At 38.4% G+C, this 19,091-nt stretch overlaps 1 protein-coding gene across 6 annotated transcripts in view; it reads right to left on the reverse strand.

Annotated features, from left to right (window-relative positions):
• Window positions 1-4,379: 4,379 nt before the first annotated feature.
• Window positions 4,380-19,091, reverse strand: part of PACSIN2 (protein kinase C and casein kinase substrate in neurons 2) — a 60,329-nt gene continuing 45,617 nt past the window's right edge. For 5 of the 6 annotated variants that reach the window (XM_041426792.1, XM_041426787.1, XM_041426791.1 and 2 more), the window contains 8 exons: window positions 18,445-18,680; window positions 17,610-17,765; window positions 16,396-16,571; window positions 13,838-13,958; window positions 11,632-11,756; window positions 10,840-10,956; window positions 9,698-9,894; window positions 4,380-6,208 (listed from right to left, as the gene is read on the reverse strand). In XM_041426792.1, coding sequence (XP_041282726.1) covers window positions 6,096-6,208; window positions 9,698-9,894; window positions 10,840-10,956; window positions 11,632-11,756; window positions 13,838-13,958; window positions 16,396-16,571; window positions 17,610-17,765; window positions 18,445-18,680 — 1,241 coding nt within the window. In that variant the 3' untranslated portion in view covers window positions 4,380-6,095. The remainder of the gene's footprint in view (window positions 6,209-9,697; window positions 9,895-10,839; window positions 10,957-11,631; window positions 11,757-13,837; window positions 13,959-16,395; window positions 16,572-17,609; window positions 17,766-18,444; window positions 18,681-19,091) is intronic. The other variant, XM_041426793.1, reaches the window with a different exon arrangement.

Consider the following 19,091-nt stretch of genomic DNA (forward strand, 5'->3'; position numbering starts at 1 on the left):
CCAGCTACTTGACTTCAGGTTCAGTGAATTGTAATTTAGATTTTGAGACTTTCAAACCCTTGTCTCCAAAAAGTGTGGGAGGGTTATAGTGCTTACCCTTACAGTTCTTCTTGGGGACTTGCCACTAGCAAATCATCAACATATTGTAGTAGTTTGGTCCCTTTAACGGGGACAAACCCACTCAATACCTGCTCAAGAGCCCGGCTGAAGAGGTGAATCTACAAACCCCTGAGGCAGGGAAGTCCACCTTAATTGTTGTTTACAATTTGTGCTGTACAGGAACTGTGCTGGATTTTGTGCCGTGGTCGTTTTTAGTTCTAAATCGTGTGAGTGGATCAAGATAGCTTCATATTTAAGAAGCCGGGCATCCGTGAGCCACTTTTCAGCTTTTTGTTGCAAAATGCTCTTCACATTTTGAGGAGAAAAAACAACCAAGGGCGCTCCAAAGGTTAGCCTCTTCTACCAAAACAGCCACCCCCACAATGGCTTGCAAACATGTAGGCCACCCTCGGCCAACAGGATCTAATAATTTTGATACATACCTCACAGCGTCTTTGACCCGGCCCACTCCTGAGTCAATACTCGGTGGACCGTATGGTTACTCACATCCACAAATAGCTGAAATGGTCTTTTCACATCCGGGAGACTCAACACTGGAGCTGTCATAAGCATTTCTTTCAGCTCTTTGAATCTCTCATCTTGCCTGGTCCACTTTGGTTTATCCATGGGGAGCTTTTCATAAAGAAACTTTACCTTTTCACTATATCCCTCAATCCATTGTCTACAAAACCCCAAAAGCCCAGTACCTGCCTTACTTCCCTCTTTGATTGGGGAGGGGGTAAGGCAATTATTCTGGCTACTCTATCTGGGTCTAATTTTTTCTTACCTTTTGTGAGCCAGTGCCCCAGCTACTTGACTTCAGGTTCAGTGAATTGTAATTTAGATTTTGAGACTTTCAAACCCTTGTCTCCAAAAAGTGTGGGAGGGTTATAGTGCTTACCCTTACCAGTTCTTCTTGGGGACTTGCCACTAGAAAATCATCGACATATTGTAGTAGTTTGGTCCCTTTAACGGGGACAAACCCACTCAATACCTGCTCAAGAGCCCGGCTGAAGAGGTGAATCTACAAACCCCTGAGGCAGGGAAGTCCACCTTAGTTGTTGTTTACAATTTGTGTCAGATTGAAATGCAAAATAATCCCGACTTTCCCTTGCCAGTGGGCAAGTCCAAAAGGCATCTTTTAGGTCTATTACGCTATACCAAGTATCCTCTGGAGAGACGTAATTTAATAGCGTATAAGGGTTTGCAACTGTGGGAAATAAGAGTTTTAGTCCTTTGATTAACTGCCCTTAAATCTTGTACCAACCTGTAACTTCCATCTGGTTTTTGTCCTGCTAGGATAGGAGCGTTGTGTTGTGCCTGGACATACAAGGTTCCAGTGTGCCTCTTTTAATTAAATCCTCGATTATTGGTTTCAGCCCTTTCCTTCCTTCCATTGGTATGGGGTATTGTTTGATCTGAATGGGATCTTTGGGTCTCTCAATTTCAATATGGATTGGTTCCATTTCTAGTTTTCCTGCTTCTCCCTTTGAATGCCAGACCTTAGGATTGATTTTTCCCTCATCCTTAGTGGTTAATTGGTACAAATTTACCATAAGCTGTGAATTCTGAGCTATCAGGCTAATCCCTAGATCCACCATCAAATCCTGTCCCAGCAAATTAATAATCTGCTTCTTCCACTAATAGGATATTTCCCAAACAGAACTTAGTTTCTGATTCTATTTCCAGCTTTATAACTGGTACCTTAAAGGTACCTTAAAGGGCTTTATAACTGGTACCCTAAAGGGTTCTCCTTTTGCTCCAATAACCATCACGGAATCTTTGCTTTTAAAACATCCACTAGGTAATTGTTGCACCATGCTCCACTCGGCTCCTAAATCCACCAAGAATACCAATTTTTGCTTATGCGGTCCTATTTTTAATTTTATCAAGGGCCTCTCTGGGTGTTATGGACCCCAAATTAAAAAGCCCCTGACACCTCTAGTCTTCCTGAAAGATCCTTTCATCCCACAGCCTTTTCTTACATTCCCTCTTAAAATGACCTCTGCTTGCAGTAATAGCACTCCAGTCCCTCCCCTCCTGTTCATGGGTTTCCTTTGGGGTTGCTTAGGTTTCCTTTGAGGCTTGTGTGCCTGACTAGTCTTACCTGCGTTTGCGTCCTTCTTTTGCTTCTGGGCTTCCCTTACTGCCACCATCAAGACCTTTGCCTGTGCCTTTTGCTTTTCATCCTCCCTTCTCATATAAACCCTCTGGGCTTCCCTTAGTAATTCCTGCAGCGTTCTTTCCTGCCAATTTTCCATCTTTTCTGGCTTCCGCCATGTATACTGCCATGATTTGGCTACAAACTGAGTTTTTAGCAAGATTGCCCCTACTGGGGAGTCTGGATCTGTCCCAGAGTACATCTGGAAGCTTTTCCTTAATCTCTCCAGCCACTCGGTGAGTTTCATCCCTCCCTTGGCATTCTCCTAATGTCTTGCTCAGATTTTGTCCCTTTGGAACCGCCCCCCTGATACCTTGTATGACCATATTTCTTAATTCTATCATTTTACGTCTATCTTCCTCCGTCTGTGCATTTCATGAAGGTCTTTGGTTAGGTCATTTATCTTCCCCACTCCCTCCTTGAGGGTTTCTGTGCTCCCAGTTCTTTATTGCAGCTGACCTAATCATCTCCCTTTCTTCCACATTAAACAATGACCTTAGGATGGCACTGATATCATCGTAGGAGTATATGCTGTTCACCAGGAATTCATCCAGCCTCTCTGCCACCCCCAGTGGATCATCCATTATCTTCCCCATTTCCTTCCTGAATGCCCATGCATCCCTGGGGTTTATCGGCACGTTAACATATCCGATGACTCCCGGAGCTCTTGGAACTTCCCTTAGCGGAAAAAGACCTTGTTGACCATCCTTGTCTTCAATGTCATCAAAGGTTACCTTCTGAGTCCGCTGTCTTGTCCTACTAGCAGGCGGAGATCCGTTCCCACCCGTGGGAACAGCGCGTCTTGTGTTTTCTACTTGTTATGAGGGAGGAGGGGGCAGGGACGGCTCTTGTGAATGCTGCACCACTGAAGCCGATCCTTGTACAGGTAAGGCTTCTGTTGGCGGTGCTTGGGGTAATAGGGTTGGTGCGCAGGATTTACTGGCACGGGGAGAGGGAGAAGTTCTTGTGATGCTGGGTAAGGCGGCGGGAGATTGTCTAAGGGTTCCCACATCTCACCAGGATTTGTCTGATTTCTGTAGGTTTTAACTGTGGGGAGAGGGAGAAGTTCTTGTGGTGCTGGTAAGGCGGTGGGAGATTGTCTAGGGTTCCCACATCTCACCAGGATTTGTCTGATTTCTGTAGGTTTTAACTGGGAAAAGTCCCGTACTGGCATATTCCCATAGTCAGACATATTCTCTTTCTTCACTGGTTGGCCCCGCCTCCTCAGAAACAAACTCATCCAAGGCTTGGCATGTTTCCTTTTTGAAGGTGGCAAACATAGGCCAGAATAAATATTTCTTAACCTCCGCGTTCGCCCATTTCTCCACGCAATAGTAAATCATTCTTTCCCTCGACCTCCTCCACCTTGTCGGGCACTCGTCCCAGTGTTCTAACATCCATCCCAATGGACTGTTCCTAGGTTTGGTAAACAGTACTTTTCTCCTTTTTCTGTCTTACCTTGAGTTTTCCCTAAGATTTTACTCTTTCTTTGTCCCATCTCGCTTGGTTAAACAAATTCCCTTTACGTACCTTTTTGTTGTGCTGGATGGACCTAAAAAAATTTTCCTTATTTCCCTGGTGTTCCAAGGGAACGTTTCAATCATGCAGTGAACTGGTCTGTGGATTTTTGCCTGTAAATGAGCTCTCGTTCTTACCTTTTCTTCGATCCAAGGGAGTTGCCAATTCCCTAGTGTCAGAGGTCTTTCCTATCCCTTTGTGATCCTGCTCGTGATTGACTCCCTCCCTTTCCCGATTTTCCCGGGTTTTCAGGGTTTTGGTGTGTGTGCAAAATGAGTTTCTCATCCGTTTCCCCCTTGACTGACCACTTTCCTCGTGGAAGAGTGGAACTGCGATCTTGGGGTCCACACTCACTCCGTGACAGTGTCACGTCTCACACACACACACCCGATCACACCCCACTCAACCACGCGATACTTACGGTCCTTTTTCCCATGTGGAGTCTTTGTGCACGTCGTTTTTATGAGTGAAAAAAAATTCTGCGGTCTCTGCCTGTGGCTCTTTTACACAATGCAGGTTTTGTCACCATGAATTGCAATGAAGTGCACAGATTATTTGTGCTTTGACATACATTGAAATAGTAAAAGGTGCATTCTGTGTATTTAAGAGATTAACAGATTTTATTGTTTTCTAAAGTATTTTACAATACAGAGACCCAAAGCAGTAATTCCTGACAATTTTAGCAACTGTCCTGTGGATGAACAAATATGTTGGTAAGTTTTTGTTGACAGACATATCGATACATCCACTTTCTAAGCTTGCACATTTGGATTCACTGAAAATGATGACTATATATATCTATACGCTCAAAAATCAAACTACAGAGTCCAAGATTACCAACAGTGTTTTATAGTTACCTCAAAAAAGATTTGTTAACTTCATTACAGTGTAGCTTCCTAACATGGCATATCTACTTACCTGGTACTTAGTTTTAACACAGATCTGCTGTAGTTTTACAACTCAGTTTTCAATGTCACAAGTGCATATTTGACACGATTACAGCTGGCCAAGTTGTAACTGCAAACAAATGTAGATTTTACAGTGTTCTGCTACAATAATCCATGTTTGGACTAAAGCTAGTTTATACTTCGACTCATTCATTTATCCACAAATACTGATTTTGAGTATATTAGTGTATTTACTGTACTTCTGAAAAATTTTATCACAGAATACTTTGTTTATGGTACAGTAACGAATATGGCAGGAAAGCAGATTTAAATATACCTATAATTTAAACTCTTAAAATAGTCTAAATCTTATTGACACCAAAAGGCTTGATAACTAATAGCCATGCTCTTCATATTTTGGAATATCAAATTATATGTACATATACACAACATAGATAGGCTATTAATAAAAGCATTTAGTCTATTTTACAGTCTTCTCTGTTCACGATAATCAGCCTTCACAGATTTAACATTTCAAATCACCCAAAAATCGTTAGCAGTTAAAAGGAGATTTTTTTTTTCCCCCCCTGCAAACATGTGCTGGAAATAGCCACTCTTCTGGGGCTTATGCATAATTTATATTTCTTTTGAATGCTACTTAAGATCTAGATGAAAATCTCATGGTTCAAGTGTCAACCCACATAAAGAGCATTTGCAATAGAATCCCAACCCATGACACCTGCAGATATCTCTGCTACAAATAAACTCCTGTAACAGATATTTATTAAATACAGTATTTTGTTTTACAACTCCATTTACAACTTCAAGCCATGCTGACAACACAAAAAGGTTACTACAACATAGAAAGAACTTTCATTCAGTCAAGTGGTAACTAAATCTATGACATAATTTAAGTATTAATTGATAAAGCATACAAAAAGGTGCTTAACTACATACCATTTAAATAAAAAAATACTGCATCTTTCAGACATTGATAAGAACAAATAAAAAATTAACTATAATAATTTTTAAAATTCAAGTTGCAAGTTACTGAAAGTCACTTAAAATAACTGATTAAACAATAGTGAGCATAAGCCACATACCTGGGGTAGGATGAGGCATAAGCAGAGAAAATGCAAAAATGTTTAGGATCCACAATAACAGACCATGTGGGAAGAAAAAGTTTAAAAAGTATTTTTCCTATTATACTATTTTTTCAACCTTACTCCTTTCCTTTGCATTGTGTACAAGTTGTGAGAACAATGTCAAGCTTTTGTCTTTCATTCAGCCTTATTTGGGTATCAAACTCTCACCTTTTCATTAAAATATATACACTCTATACATCCATTCAGTTTCCTCTCACTTCACCTAAATACACTGTACAGGCCTACAGAGCTCTTGTGACACTTCTGTGTTTATTTTGTCCTTTGTCACTGGATTGGTTCCACATAGTTTGCTGGGTATAAACCAACTTGTCCATTGTCCAGGCGTCCTTTGCACCAGCCCTGCTCATCCTCATTCTCCATTTTGGTTAACTCATCCCCTGAAGAAAAGGAACATTTTCCCCAAATTAGTGCAAGTCAAATAAATGTTTCATTAGGCTTATTGTCTTAAGGCTTTAAGGGAAACATGGAAGAAAATGATTAAAATAACTCAAAATGTGCTTGCTAACTTCCAGACTACCCATTCAGACATTCATGAACTATAAGATAACTTCATTTTGACTGCAATGCACATCTGATAGTCCACATCCTCAGGGAATACTTTGACTTTTGAGAGCCTGCAGACTCCAAGATGCTCCACAGGAGCAAAGGAAGCTCCACCTCAGCCAGGCAAAAAAGGCCTCATTGAGTAACAATTATTTCCTCCTGTGCAACTAATTTGTGTCAAATGTTTTCCCTAGATAAAACTGATGTGTGTTTTATCTTAGCAATAGGAAATAGATGATGAAGATATTAATCTTATTCATCTGTATCTTATTACAGTCCCAAATAGTAGAGTGCCTTGGTGTCATTTAGGAGAATATAAACTAGCCTAAGGACTATAAATTCTTTGGTAGAAATGGACAAACTTCATATTAAATCTTCTCAAGGTAGTTATCTTTATAGCTTTTCTCTTGGATAAAAAGGTTAAAGTTTCATCTCTTCTAGTTTTTATCAGAAAACTAATAAATACTCATCGTGAACAAATGTTTGGCACTTCAGACTCTACTTGGTTTAGGAAATATGTTAAAACTTTTCCACTTTTTCTAGTGTTGCAGAATGGGAGTGTACAATTTCAAACGTTCCATGAAGCGTGTGTAAATAAAGAGTGGAAACAAAGAGTACCCAAAATTCACATTTCAATGACTGTATGCCCTAACAAATGCATTTGTATCAAAGTTTGGGCTGGAAACTCAGTGATCCTGGAGGTCTAAGAAAATATTAGCACTTTTAAGTGTCATCTGCACAGCAGTTACAATGAAACCACTGTGATGATAAAACCAGAACACACAATAACATACTCTGACAACATTGCAGGGACAACCTTTACTGTCGCTATTCTTAGCCACTGAGGGATACAGTACAAATATTGAAAATAATTATGTCCCATCCTCTTACATGCTTATAAAACCTCTCATAGAATATGAATAAAATTATCCTTGCTCTTTGGAAGCCTCCCACAGCTGTTTGCCAAGAGAAAAAACAAAACAAAACAAAAAGCACCAGATGTAAAGGTACTCCACTAAAAAAATTAGTTTCAAGTATTAAAGTACATTTAATGGACACTGTGCAGAGCACATATTCTGTAATATGTATTTAGAAGCATTTTGTAGGTGAATTCTTTGAATACCCATGGAAATCCTATCTGAGAATAGCCATGTACATTTGAACAAGTCCTTAAGATGTATTAATCCTCTGCTTGACAGCTGCTTAGGAGCCTAGGGATATCTACAGAGGAACACAGGATTGAGTACATTTCAAATTGGCTCCCACCTGACCTAGTGAGTTCTTTTCCTTAGTTTTTTGTATGTTCAATGTAAAGCTAGTCACACTAACACTTCTGCCTAATAACTAAGTAGCCATCCTATTAATTCAGCATCTCTAAGGGGATTCACGGTCTAGCACATCATCCCTTTCCCACAATTGTATCAATTACATAATTTGGTGTTGTAATATTTTTTAATGCTCTTCCTTCTAAGTACTGAAGTCTTTTTAAGTGAAGTCTGCAAATACCTCACAGTTCATACTTCCTCTGCTTTATTTCTACAGACCTTACACACTGAGAGCCACTTGGTTCAGTGGTTCAATTAATGCGACACAGCTGGTACTCCAGCACACAACACCTAACTTTGTATTTAACCATTACATCTGTGTATATAAACACTGCATAGTTTTGCCAAGGAAAGACTCATTACTGTAAACCCTTGCTGCTTCACAGGTACCAGAGATATATTTCAAGAGGATTAGCATGCTTCCATCCCCTGCTGAGAAAAATGGAGCAGGTAAAGTCTGTAGAATGAAAAATAACTTTTGGCTTGTGTGCCAAAAAAGTACCAGATGTTTTGTTACTACTGTACTTCTGTCAGGCCACAATTTAGCAAAGTTCACGGACAAATAGCCCATTCCTCCACTCTGGAAGCCTACAATACCTGTCTGCAAAGAAGAAAGGTCAGATGTTCAGTGGTTTCACTAACAAAAAAGGAAGGAGGTAAGTTTAAGGCACAGCACCACCACCTGAGCTGGGGGGTGTTTTGGTTCAGAAAGCACAAACTGCATTTAGAATATGACCAGGGGACACACTGTTCTGAGCACCCCCCTTCATCAGCAGAACAGACATCCTGCAGTTCCCTGATTAGCTACAACATGGACTGCTTTCCTAACTTTTAGCCCTAACATCCACCTAAGAACCATAGCAGGTGGTAGAGAAATAGCACTAACCTTAACTAACCCTAGCTGAAAGGGAGGCAGACAAAAGCTTTCTGGAATTTTTTTCAACACTTGAATCCTATTTTTCTACTACAATTAATCTGTTTATTACAGGGATGGGAGATAACTGACAAGCAAATAGGAAAAGAGACAAAGAGTGTCTATCTCTGTCATTAGCACAAAGTGAAGTTCTGTTTGCTTTTGCTAAACTACTTCTGCAATCTTGTTCTTGAATTCCTGGTTGGAAAATGTCTCCTGCAATTCTGGGCAAGACAGCTGAACAGTTGGCTTGAAAGTCATGAACAGGGGTAGATTTCAACTGGAGGCAGCAGCACCTGTGGTGTGCAGCCATTGCACCCTGATGTCACCTTCCTATGTGTGGAAACAGTGTGTGATGGGTCTCCCCCATCAGTTGCATCTATTTTGTTCTCTCAACTCCTGTAACAGAGAGGGAAAAAAGGGTTTAGGGCTCAAGGGAGATACAACACCTTAAGAACGAAGAGGTGTACTAAATGTACCCTAATACAACACAAGACTGAAAAAACCTGGGTAAAGACAATTCCTGTGCTTAACATACACTGAAGAGGGGTGAAAAGCAACAGTTTAAAAAGTATCTGTCCATGGCTAAATTTTTAACTCTAAAACGTTGGCAGTGCAGAAAGTTGGATGCCAAAAATTGGAAGTTTTCCATTTAAACAGAGAAGGTATCAGTTGACTTAATGCAGTTTCAAGAATACCTGCCATAGTATTTTCCTTTAAAAAACAACTCTATAGGGTTGGCATTTCCAGACAGCTAAAAGCAGCAGCTGTTACTGTCACTAAGGAAGAAAAGGGAGAGAGAGGATTTTCAGTTCTGCAGGTAATTTTGTTTCACTTAAGACAGTAAGAAAAGAGTATCTCAGAGGCAACCCAACACACTTCAAAGAGCTTAGGAGTCAGTGCTGCCAAACAGGGGAAACCAAAACGCACTCTTAGGAGGGATGATGGTTAGATAGGATCCTGCATGTGGAATTGTACATCCAGAGAAGCAGGTAACTTCAGAAAATAAAAGGTGAAGGAAGAAAAAAAATCCCCTGCCTTTCTCCTTTTTGATAAGTATTTTAAAGTGAACATTGCAAACTCACCAGCCTTAAAGCTGAGCTCGTCTTGCTCCTGGCCCTCATAGTCATAAAGTGCACGTACTCTCACCTCCATGGCAGGAGGGGTGTCTTCATCAAAGGGATTGGTGTCTCCATTTGCATCAGTGGAGGAGAAGGGGTTGTTGGACTCTTCATCAGACCAATCAGTAGGGTAGCTTTGGTTTTTCTCATAGCTGCTAACACTGAAAATCAATTTTGAAATTATTATTTTCCGCTTTTAAAATAGGAGACTAGAAATACCACTAAGATACCCCTAAATATGCTTAAACTCCACTCTAAGGCCCAGCTTTGAAACTTTCTTTCTGGTATCTTCTCATCTATCTTTAACTGACAATACCTCATTAAAAAAGAAAAACATTCTTGCAAAGCATTCAAAAAGTTAGAAAAAGGCAAAACCAACACACGTCAATCTCCCCACAGACTCAAAGGACTTCTCTCACAAAAAATCCACATAATCCATGGGATTATTTACTCTGGAAGAGGTAAAAGGGATGCCACAGTCGATGAGAGGGATTATCTGCTTTAGGTAAGATATTTAAATTGTTTTGCAGAACCTTCCTCCCAAACCACTGTGCACTTCTATGGTAGCTTCCAACAATTTTTCTATATTGCAATCCACCAATAAAAAACTTCATTACACTGCAACAACTTGATAATTTAAAGGGAAGTTCACTGTTTAGCATGCACATGCCAGTTAAGAGAGTGGAATATCCCTAGAGTGTACACTGAAGCAACAGGCAGCTGCTTGAGAAGGTCCTAAACAAAAAAAGGAAGCATATTAAAAGCAGATTTATTCAGTGAGAAGACACAGAGCAATAAAGCTCCAGAAGCAGTTTCACTAGAAAAACACATCAGTTTTAATATTTTATAGGACTGGGAAAGGGAGGGAAAAAAGCAACAGCAGTTCTGTTAGCAACTGCCAATAACCACAGTAGATTGAAACCAAAGATCAAGCAACAGATATGGCATCTGTTAGGAAAGAGAAGTTAGGTTACAGTGTTGCTTACACAACTGCTTAAAAACACTTCATGCACTGACCAGCATAGTGTTATAGAAACCGAAAATAGAAAACCCTGGATAGAGAAAGTGCAAATGTGAAAACAATTAAAAAACAACATTTCACCAACTTTTTGATCTTATTGTCCTCCTTTTCACTGACAGTACTCCCAGTATCTTCTTCATCTTCAAAGGGATTGTAACTTGATTGTACTGACTGCACTGTGTTACTCTGGACACTAAGACTGCTAATTTGGAAAAGAAAAAGCATTATGGTGACCCTATCTGTATAAGAGAACACTGTCACTGGTGTCCCACTAAGCAGTTTCTTAGCAGACCCCTCCTTCAGTCAAAAAAATTTAAATAAACAACTAAACAAAACCAAAACATCTATCAAATGCAGCATGAGACTCAAGAAAGCTTGGAAAAGTCTCACATACAGAGCATTCCTCCACAATCAGAATATCCTTTGTGGACCACAATTTCTTTTTTTCCTACTGCCTGCAATAAAACGCAATGCAATTTTTCTGGCCAGCTTCATTCCTTTTTAAAGCAGTTGATGTTAACAGTTTTGTATTAATCACATCCAGAATTCTGATGTGACTAGATGTTTTGCAAACTAAGACCTGAAAGCATTATTGTCATTTCTAGAGATGGGAAGGTAGGAAGAGACCACCAGATCAAGTACAGGAAGTTCAGTTTCTCATGAAGCTTGCTTTCTTTCAGCTCCCAATGGAAAGAGAGCTATAAAATGAAGAACAATTCTCCAATTAATTTGTGACGTACAGAGACATCACTAAAAATGCTTGCATTTTTAATAATGATAATTTGATTGGACAGTGACTTTTTGATCCCATAGAGCTTAGTGCATTTGAAGGCAACAATCTTTTCCAATTAGTGTTTATAGGCACAGAAAAAGCTACCTGCTGTGTTTGTTAGGCTGTGAAACTTGGTCTCCTGTCTGATTGATGCCAGTCAGAGTCACTCCATCAGAAGCCTTCTTCTTTTCTCTTCTACTGAGAGTGCGATTCAGGTCTGCAGACCACTCCTACCAATGAATGCAAAATGTGATTGAGAAATTCAACTGAACAAGTAATTTCACATTTAATTTTCAGACTGACTTATGGAACATACATCTGTATATACAACACTATCAATAATTACTAAAGACTCCAAACATTTCATTTACAATTCTCATCTAGTTCCTACTCCAGCAATGCAAACAGGTGTCTGTGCCACTCACAAAATCCCAAAGTTACCTGCACTTCCCTCTTTAGTATTCTGAACCCCTTGAAAAGACTTAAAATACCAGACATGTGGCACACAACTGGAGCAATCAAAAGAGCTGGCCAGTACAGATATTTAAAAGATGTACTGTGAGGGCTCATAGTTTCAAATAATGCCAAGACATCTGGCTTTAAAAGGTAATTCTTAACATTCAATTAAAAAAGGCATTGTAAGACAGGGCTTACTTCTCAAGAAGCTCTCTCACATGACTTAGAAAGAAGAAGCTAATTTAAATCTGTGCCTAAGATTTAAGCCCTTAAGGTACTTCACTCTGGATTTAGTGAAATTCAGTGTCCTAAAAAGGACATCTATAGGAGTTAAGGCTCAAATCAACACAAATATTGACAAGACTAATGATGCCACTTGTAGACCCTTCTTGATATTTTGAATTATTCAGAGGCAGATGGGACAGGCATGGTGAGACCTAAACACAGCTCCTGCACCAAGTAGAAGTTAAGCTTTGATATCCTGTTATACTATATACACTATACTGATACAAAGCAGGAACCAACAGAAAACAAAGTGGATGCAAGCAAATATCTTATGCTGAGACATGTTTCCTCTCAGAAGTCTTAAAAGTAAAAAAAAAGTCAGGAGAGAGTTTGCTATACAAAAGATGGCATTTGACATAAGTATTTTTTATCAGGAAATGGAAGTTTTCAGAGTTCCTATTACTCCTATGTCAGTCCAGTGCATTTCACACAGTTCTTCAAATACTTCATTATTTTAACTTTGTAAAATAGATATTGGATTTCTGAGTTACCACAGTTAAAAGACCACTGACCTATGCGTATTTGCAGTTTACAATGCAATTTCATAGTCATTTGATCATGACTTTTTTACTTACATCATCCTTGTAGCATGTAAATGAGAAAAAACCTGATTAGGAAAACAGTAACAGGTGCATTTAATTTGCTAATTATAAAGTTTAAGAAATAGGGTAGTAATTTCCCCACACAGAAGTAACTGCATGTCAGTGTTTCAGGCAAAGAAATGCTACAGTACTGTTATGAATTTTCTTCCTCAAACCTGTAATTTAAAGTTACTTGGTATTTTCAAAACAAGTGCTATTTTCCTTTATGGTTAATAAGGGAACAGTGAAACACTCCAGAGTTTATGCTTCCACTTAATTAATTTAATCTCTAGAATTTATTTCAACTAAACCCATGTTTCTGGTCCAACTCATTCCACTTCTAGCTATCACACATGAGTAGTATGATCTGCACTAACACATTTCTGTATGTATTTCTTGTAGGCTATGGTATCAGAACACTACTTAGAAAAACTCCTTTCTTTTGAAAATGGCATCCAGCAATAAAATGACTAACTGGGTAAAGGTAGAGCTCTTTTTTATATAGAGAAGTATTGAATTTTAAGTATCAAATTTCAAATTTTGAACTGTTAAGTTCAGACTCTTTTTAGAGTCTTTGCAGCATACGCTACAATTACCTGCTAGCAGCAAGGAAATTCAAACTGAAGTCTCTCACCAAAGGGGAGAAGTAAAACATTAAGGATAACATACGCAGGTGTCAGAGATGTATCAACTAAACAAGGGCTAACAACTTCAGTAATGACTTAAGCTTAGAAAAAGGCACTGTAGTTTTCTGGTTTACCCATTTTCTGTTTAAAGAGGTGCTCAACATAACCACCTCTAAAAGTGCTCAACATAACCACCTCGTGGTCCAGTGAAAAATGAGATAAGAAAACACTATGACTTGCAAAACAAAAAGATTCAGTGCTGGGAGCTTGAATTTCAGAAATACACCAGAAAGAAATATTACAAAAAGTAAAGAGGAAAAAACTAGACAAAACAATTCTGTCGTTTAAGTACTGTGACCTTACCTCAAACTGAGGCCAATTCATCGACATCCCTGGACCTTGATTAGCTCTGAACCACCGCAAGTCTTCAACAGCATCTGCTGTTTTGATATTCTGTTCCAGCTCACGGTAGATATTTTTGTAACTGAAAAACAAATTTGTCTTCTAATTTAGTATCACATTTAGAATCACGGCAAATCCCTAAGCAGTTTTTAAAAAAAATATTTTAAATTTCCCAATAGTATGGAAAAAACTTATAGCAAGATAGACTTTTAAAAACTGACAGACCTGTTAACTGCCTGTAAAAAGGGAAGAGTAGTCCAATTAGAAAACTAGCTCAAAGTTCATCACACCATAAAATCCTTGTTTACCAGATTTTAAAACTATGACTCTTGTGTAATTTAATTGGCTGTCATTAAAATATATATATATATACATAGGACTGTATTTAAACTGAACTGCAGTCTTGGAAGTTTCTTGAATTTCAAAGCTTATCTACAAGGCAGTAGAAACTGGTTTTGTGCTAAGTCCACAGGACTCTGTGAAAACTTCTTTTTTAATCCAGTGAGGATTGTAAGCAATTATAAAAATAAAACCCCCAAACTTGAAGCAGAGGTAAATGGGTTAAACATTTTCCTATGCAGGTATAATCTCTGCTAACTGCTTTTACAGGTTTGGGCACTGTCTGATTTTACTAACTACACTATTTGTATCAAACACTGTGAAAAAGAACCTACTACTTTTTCTTATCTTTTCTCTAGTTGTTTTTCATTAACAGAAGTCATGTTGCAGACACAGCTCTGATCCTAGACCATGCACATGGCAATGTGCATGAGAATACATTTATATTAAAGCCACCAATATGGTGCAATATGGAACTCAGAGTTTAAAAAAGTCTCAACACAACAGTCACAAGGCTTAAAATAAGAGACACAGAACTGCTATTATATTATTTTATATATAGTTAAGCTGCTATTATACTCAAGGTAGACTATTTGTGAAAATCCTTCCAGACCAAATCACACAAAATTTAGAATTAGAATTCATTAGTGCTACATTGTCAAGGAGTCGAACTTTCTCAAAATACACTTCCATATTTCTCAATTTCTATACAATACTTGACTGCTTTAACATATACACAGTATGGGTTTTTTCCTACATCACCAGTCATTTCAATGTATTTAAGCAATAGAGAGGCATGTATTTTGAGAAAGGGAATACATCATTACCAGCCATCAGTTAAATCAGCAATAAACTTTAGGTCTACATCTCTGGAAAACATGGCAGGTTATCTTTTGGACTGTGCTCTTTAGCACCATTACAGTTAAAAATCAAACTTTGTTTTCATGACTAATTCTACATCTTTTATCTCTGTACTAAAGAGGCAAAGATAAGGAAACAGATCAACAGTTAGAGCTGCTTTTTCCCTGGTTTTACCCTAATAGTTCTGTTATTTGTTTTGATGCTTACTATGACGACTCCTGGAATTCTAAGTATCTTAATAGGAAATCATTGCCTCTCCACTTGGTAATTTTCTGTGGTCTTCCCCCAGCCTTGTCCACTTAGTCAACTATTTCTCATTTATTTCTGATTTGTAGTTTCATTTAACCTGATGAAACTGAATCAAATGGGCAGCAAATCTACCATCTCTCCACTCTGACAGTATCTCCCACAGCAGTTCCATAAGAACTTTGAAGGCACCCAAAACGGTAATGATGCCAAAATTGGTTTTGCCCCTACCTATTGCTTGCTCTGTTTTTGTTCTTGCCGCTGTGCCACGCCCTTTCCTCATGCATTAGAATTTGTGTGACAGTATAGCAAGCCAGTTGGGACACTACTCAGGTTAAAATCAGTTCTTCCTTTTCTCCTTGCACTTGAAGTGCTAAGCAGAGTGCACATGACCTCTGCTGTTAGAAGTGGGATGTAAAATACTGCCATAGTTACAGCACTCACGGCAAGTGTTCCTGTGTCTGGAGCTCCCTAGCAAATACAGTGAGGGCTTTCTTGGAAGACAGTGAAGGCTCAGGCAGAAAGAACAAAATACAAGACATGCTTGATACATATGACAGTTTAAAGAACAGACTTTGAAATTAAGGTGGACAAGAGTTCAGTAGTGGTTAACCCATGGATCTTAAATTCATCTCCAGATCAAGGTAATTTCATTACTGAGCTCTAATATTTTAACAATAAATGTATTGACTACAAATTTCATGCTGTCTTACACTAATAAATTCCAGTTTGTTCTCTAATAAACATGCAAGACACATAATAAACCAAGACCTTCTTTTCCCAATCTTTGATCCAGCATTTTTTGGTTCTAAGTGCTGAATCCCTTCTAATTGGAACATACTTGATTATAAAATACCACAAGAATGAAGGTTTGTTGGTTCTGGCAAATGTTAGAGATAGGTGCTAATCTCATTTTAGACAAAACAAAGAATTAATCTCTTTCACTTGCACTTTTAAACTGAAGCAACACATTAGAAAGAAAACGGAACTCTGAACTCTGATCTACTTGAAGCATTTATTGCTTTACACAGAAAAGTATATTAAGCATTAATTTTGAAGTCTAGCAGTTTTACCTTGCAACGTTGGACAAGTCAAGGTGTTTCTGGACTTCCAGTAACACTTCTCGGAAGAAACGCAACCGCTTTTCCTCAAACTGCTGGCACTGCTCAAATACCTGCTCCATGTTCTCCATATACTGAGGAGTAGCATTATCTAATTCTTTCAGTGACTTTTCATACTTCTCTTTTGTCTGGGGGTACAAAACCAAACTGTTAGCAATATATTTTATTGCTGCCCTGCAACACAGACCTATCAATGAAGTAATGGCCAAGGTTTAGACCAGAAGTTGCCAGACTGCAAACTCTTTTTCATTACCACTGTACCCAACTGAGGGCACAATGAGAATTATCTAAGTAAATTGCAGAAACAGTTACAATAAACCTCCAAGCCTCTTCTCTGGCTTTTTAAGAGAAACCATGACAAATGTTAATGTAACTCTAAAGATAAAAACCGAAGGAGTTACAGAGTAAATCAGAACAGGAAGTCTTTCAAGTTATTGAAGGTATTTGGAGATCTTTCAAAGTGCTGTCTTTTCTCCTTTAGTAATTACATAGTGTACTGTGAGTTATCACCAAATCCCCAAACATTGTGTACATCCTTGTGAACATAAATTGCATACACTGTGAGCTCAGCTAACAGATACAACCTTAGACTCTGCTCTAATTTACAGAAGTAGTCCACAGGCAGGAATTAAAAGATCCCAATTGATGCAACTTAACATTCCAGATCCGAGAAAAGCATTCTCAAAGGAAAAAGACATCACACATTAAAAACCTCTCAGTAGCAGCCCTCTGAAGAGATAAAGCAAACTATGTAACAGAACAGCATTATTTAAGTGGATTATATCAGCTTCATTTTTTAAAAAATGCATTCTGCAGTCAAGAATGATGACATACGTAGTTGTCAGCAAGTTTTAGGCATCTGTATCTCAGATTCTTGAGTGAAATAGCGCAGTTCTCACTAGTAAATAAGTAGAACTCTGCCCTAGAAGTTTGCTGGCTTACTGTGCTTAGCTCCCTGCTGAAAGTACTTAAATGAAATAGAGGCCATACATTATTCATCCTCAGAGAAGAAAAATTTGGCAAGAACACATTTTTGGTAGAAAACTAAACTTTGGTACAGAACTGGAACTGACAGAGAGCTATGTGAACTGGTGTTCACAGCACATTCAGGAGGGGAAAAGAGCTTAAATAGGCACAAGCTATAGGTCAAAAAACATTCAGTATACCTTTAGTACATCTTGTTTGCTTCTCTCCACTTTGTCTTGTAATTTCTTGAGTTGTTCAGGATTCAGTGCTGGATCAGCTTTGCTGTTTGTTTCTCTGGATATAGCCAGTTTCTCCTCCTTGCAGGCAGCATGATAAGCTTTCTTTGCAGCTTCCACCTACAAAAGCGATTTGAGTCTTTGCATCTGGAACAGTCTACAGCAACCATAACATCTTAGCCATAAAATCATGTTGCAATGAAGAAACGGTTAGGTTTTGTTTTCAGGATGATTTTTCTATTTTTGGGAGAGGGGGAAATTGTTTTCATTTAGGCCAAAGAATAAACAACATGTAAGAATCAACGTAAGGAAATTGTTGGAGCATTCTTTCACCATACAAGAAATGTCACTCATACAGCTTAGAGAAGTGTTGAACAGGCTCAACAAAAGGTTTACAGAAAGTCCCCAACTAAACATTTATCACTCATGCCCATGTTCACCTGCTCCCTTTACTTCTACCAACCTGTTATTTACGAATAATGTTATATGAGAGGGGGGGAAAAACCCACAAATACATTTTCCCTCATTTATTTGAGCAATTAATAACTTTCAATTGCATGAAATAAGATACTGTTAAAATGATAGCTTAAATTTCACTTTTCCCAGATTTTCACTGAATTCACCAAAATTAGGAGAGATCAAGATAAAATTTTTATTTTTCAGAAGAGGACAGAAAGCAAGAGATCTTTAAGAGAAAGGAGGGTCCAGCAGAAAGAATAGGGAGTTTACTCCCTTATAGAGATTTGAAACATTAGTATATTATAACACAGGATATCTAATACATAATCTACTGCTGTACCTCTTTTAGCTTTTTTGCCCAGGGTTTCTGAGCTTTCCTAAATCCATCTTCTGCTTCTTTGGTTTCCTTAAATCCTCCCATCATTTGCTTATGAAAGGCTTCCTTCTGCCAGTTCTTGATTTTTTCAAAATCTTCATTCATCAGTGAACCTTTTACTTCTAGATGTAGTTCACTCACTTTTTCAGCTTCTGACATAAAAGCACACCAAGCCCTTTCTACTGTTCCATACTGTGGGCCTAAACACAACAAAAAGTGTCATTCTCAGTAACCATTACCCACATGGAACTTATATTCCCAAGAAACTACCTGAAACTATTGACTTATATTCACTTGTAAACAGCAATGCTGATGCAAATCTAGAAAAGAGAACAATTTATTTTCACATAAATTTAGAGTATTACAAACTTTTAAGCCTGAAAAAATAATATTAATTTAGTCTGGAGTCCTTACCCCTGTACCACAGTTCTCAGTATTCCACATGTGAGCTCCCGTTTGAACTGCCTTCAGTTTCTCAACATAATTTTGGAAGGGTGAATAACCATTACAAGGATAAACTATTGCAGAATATATTAAATAGTATCACCTTAGCCTTCCATTAGAGAAATGCCTAGGTCTATAATTACCAGTCTTTCCCCCACAGTCACTGC

This window comes from Onychostruthus taczanowskii, unplaced genomic scaffold (assembly GCF_017590055.1).
Source record: "Onychostruthus taczanowskii isolate IOZ18803 unplaced genomic scaffold, ASM1759005v1 scaffold95, whole genome shotgun sequence".
NCBI classification, from domain to species: domain Eukaryota; kingdom Metazoa; phylum Chordata; class Aves; order Passeriformes; family Passeridae; genus Onychostruthus; species Onychostruthus taczanowskii.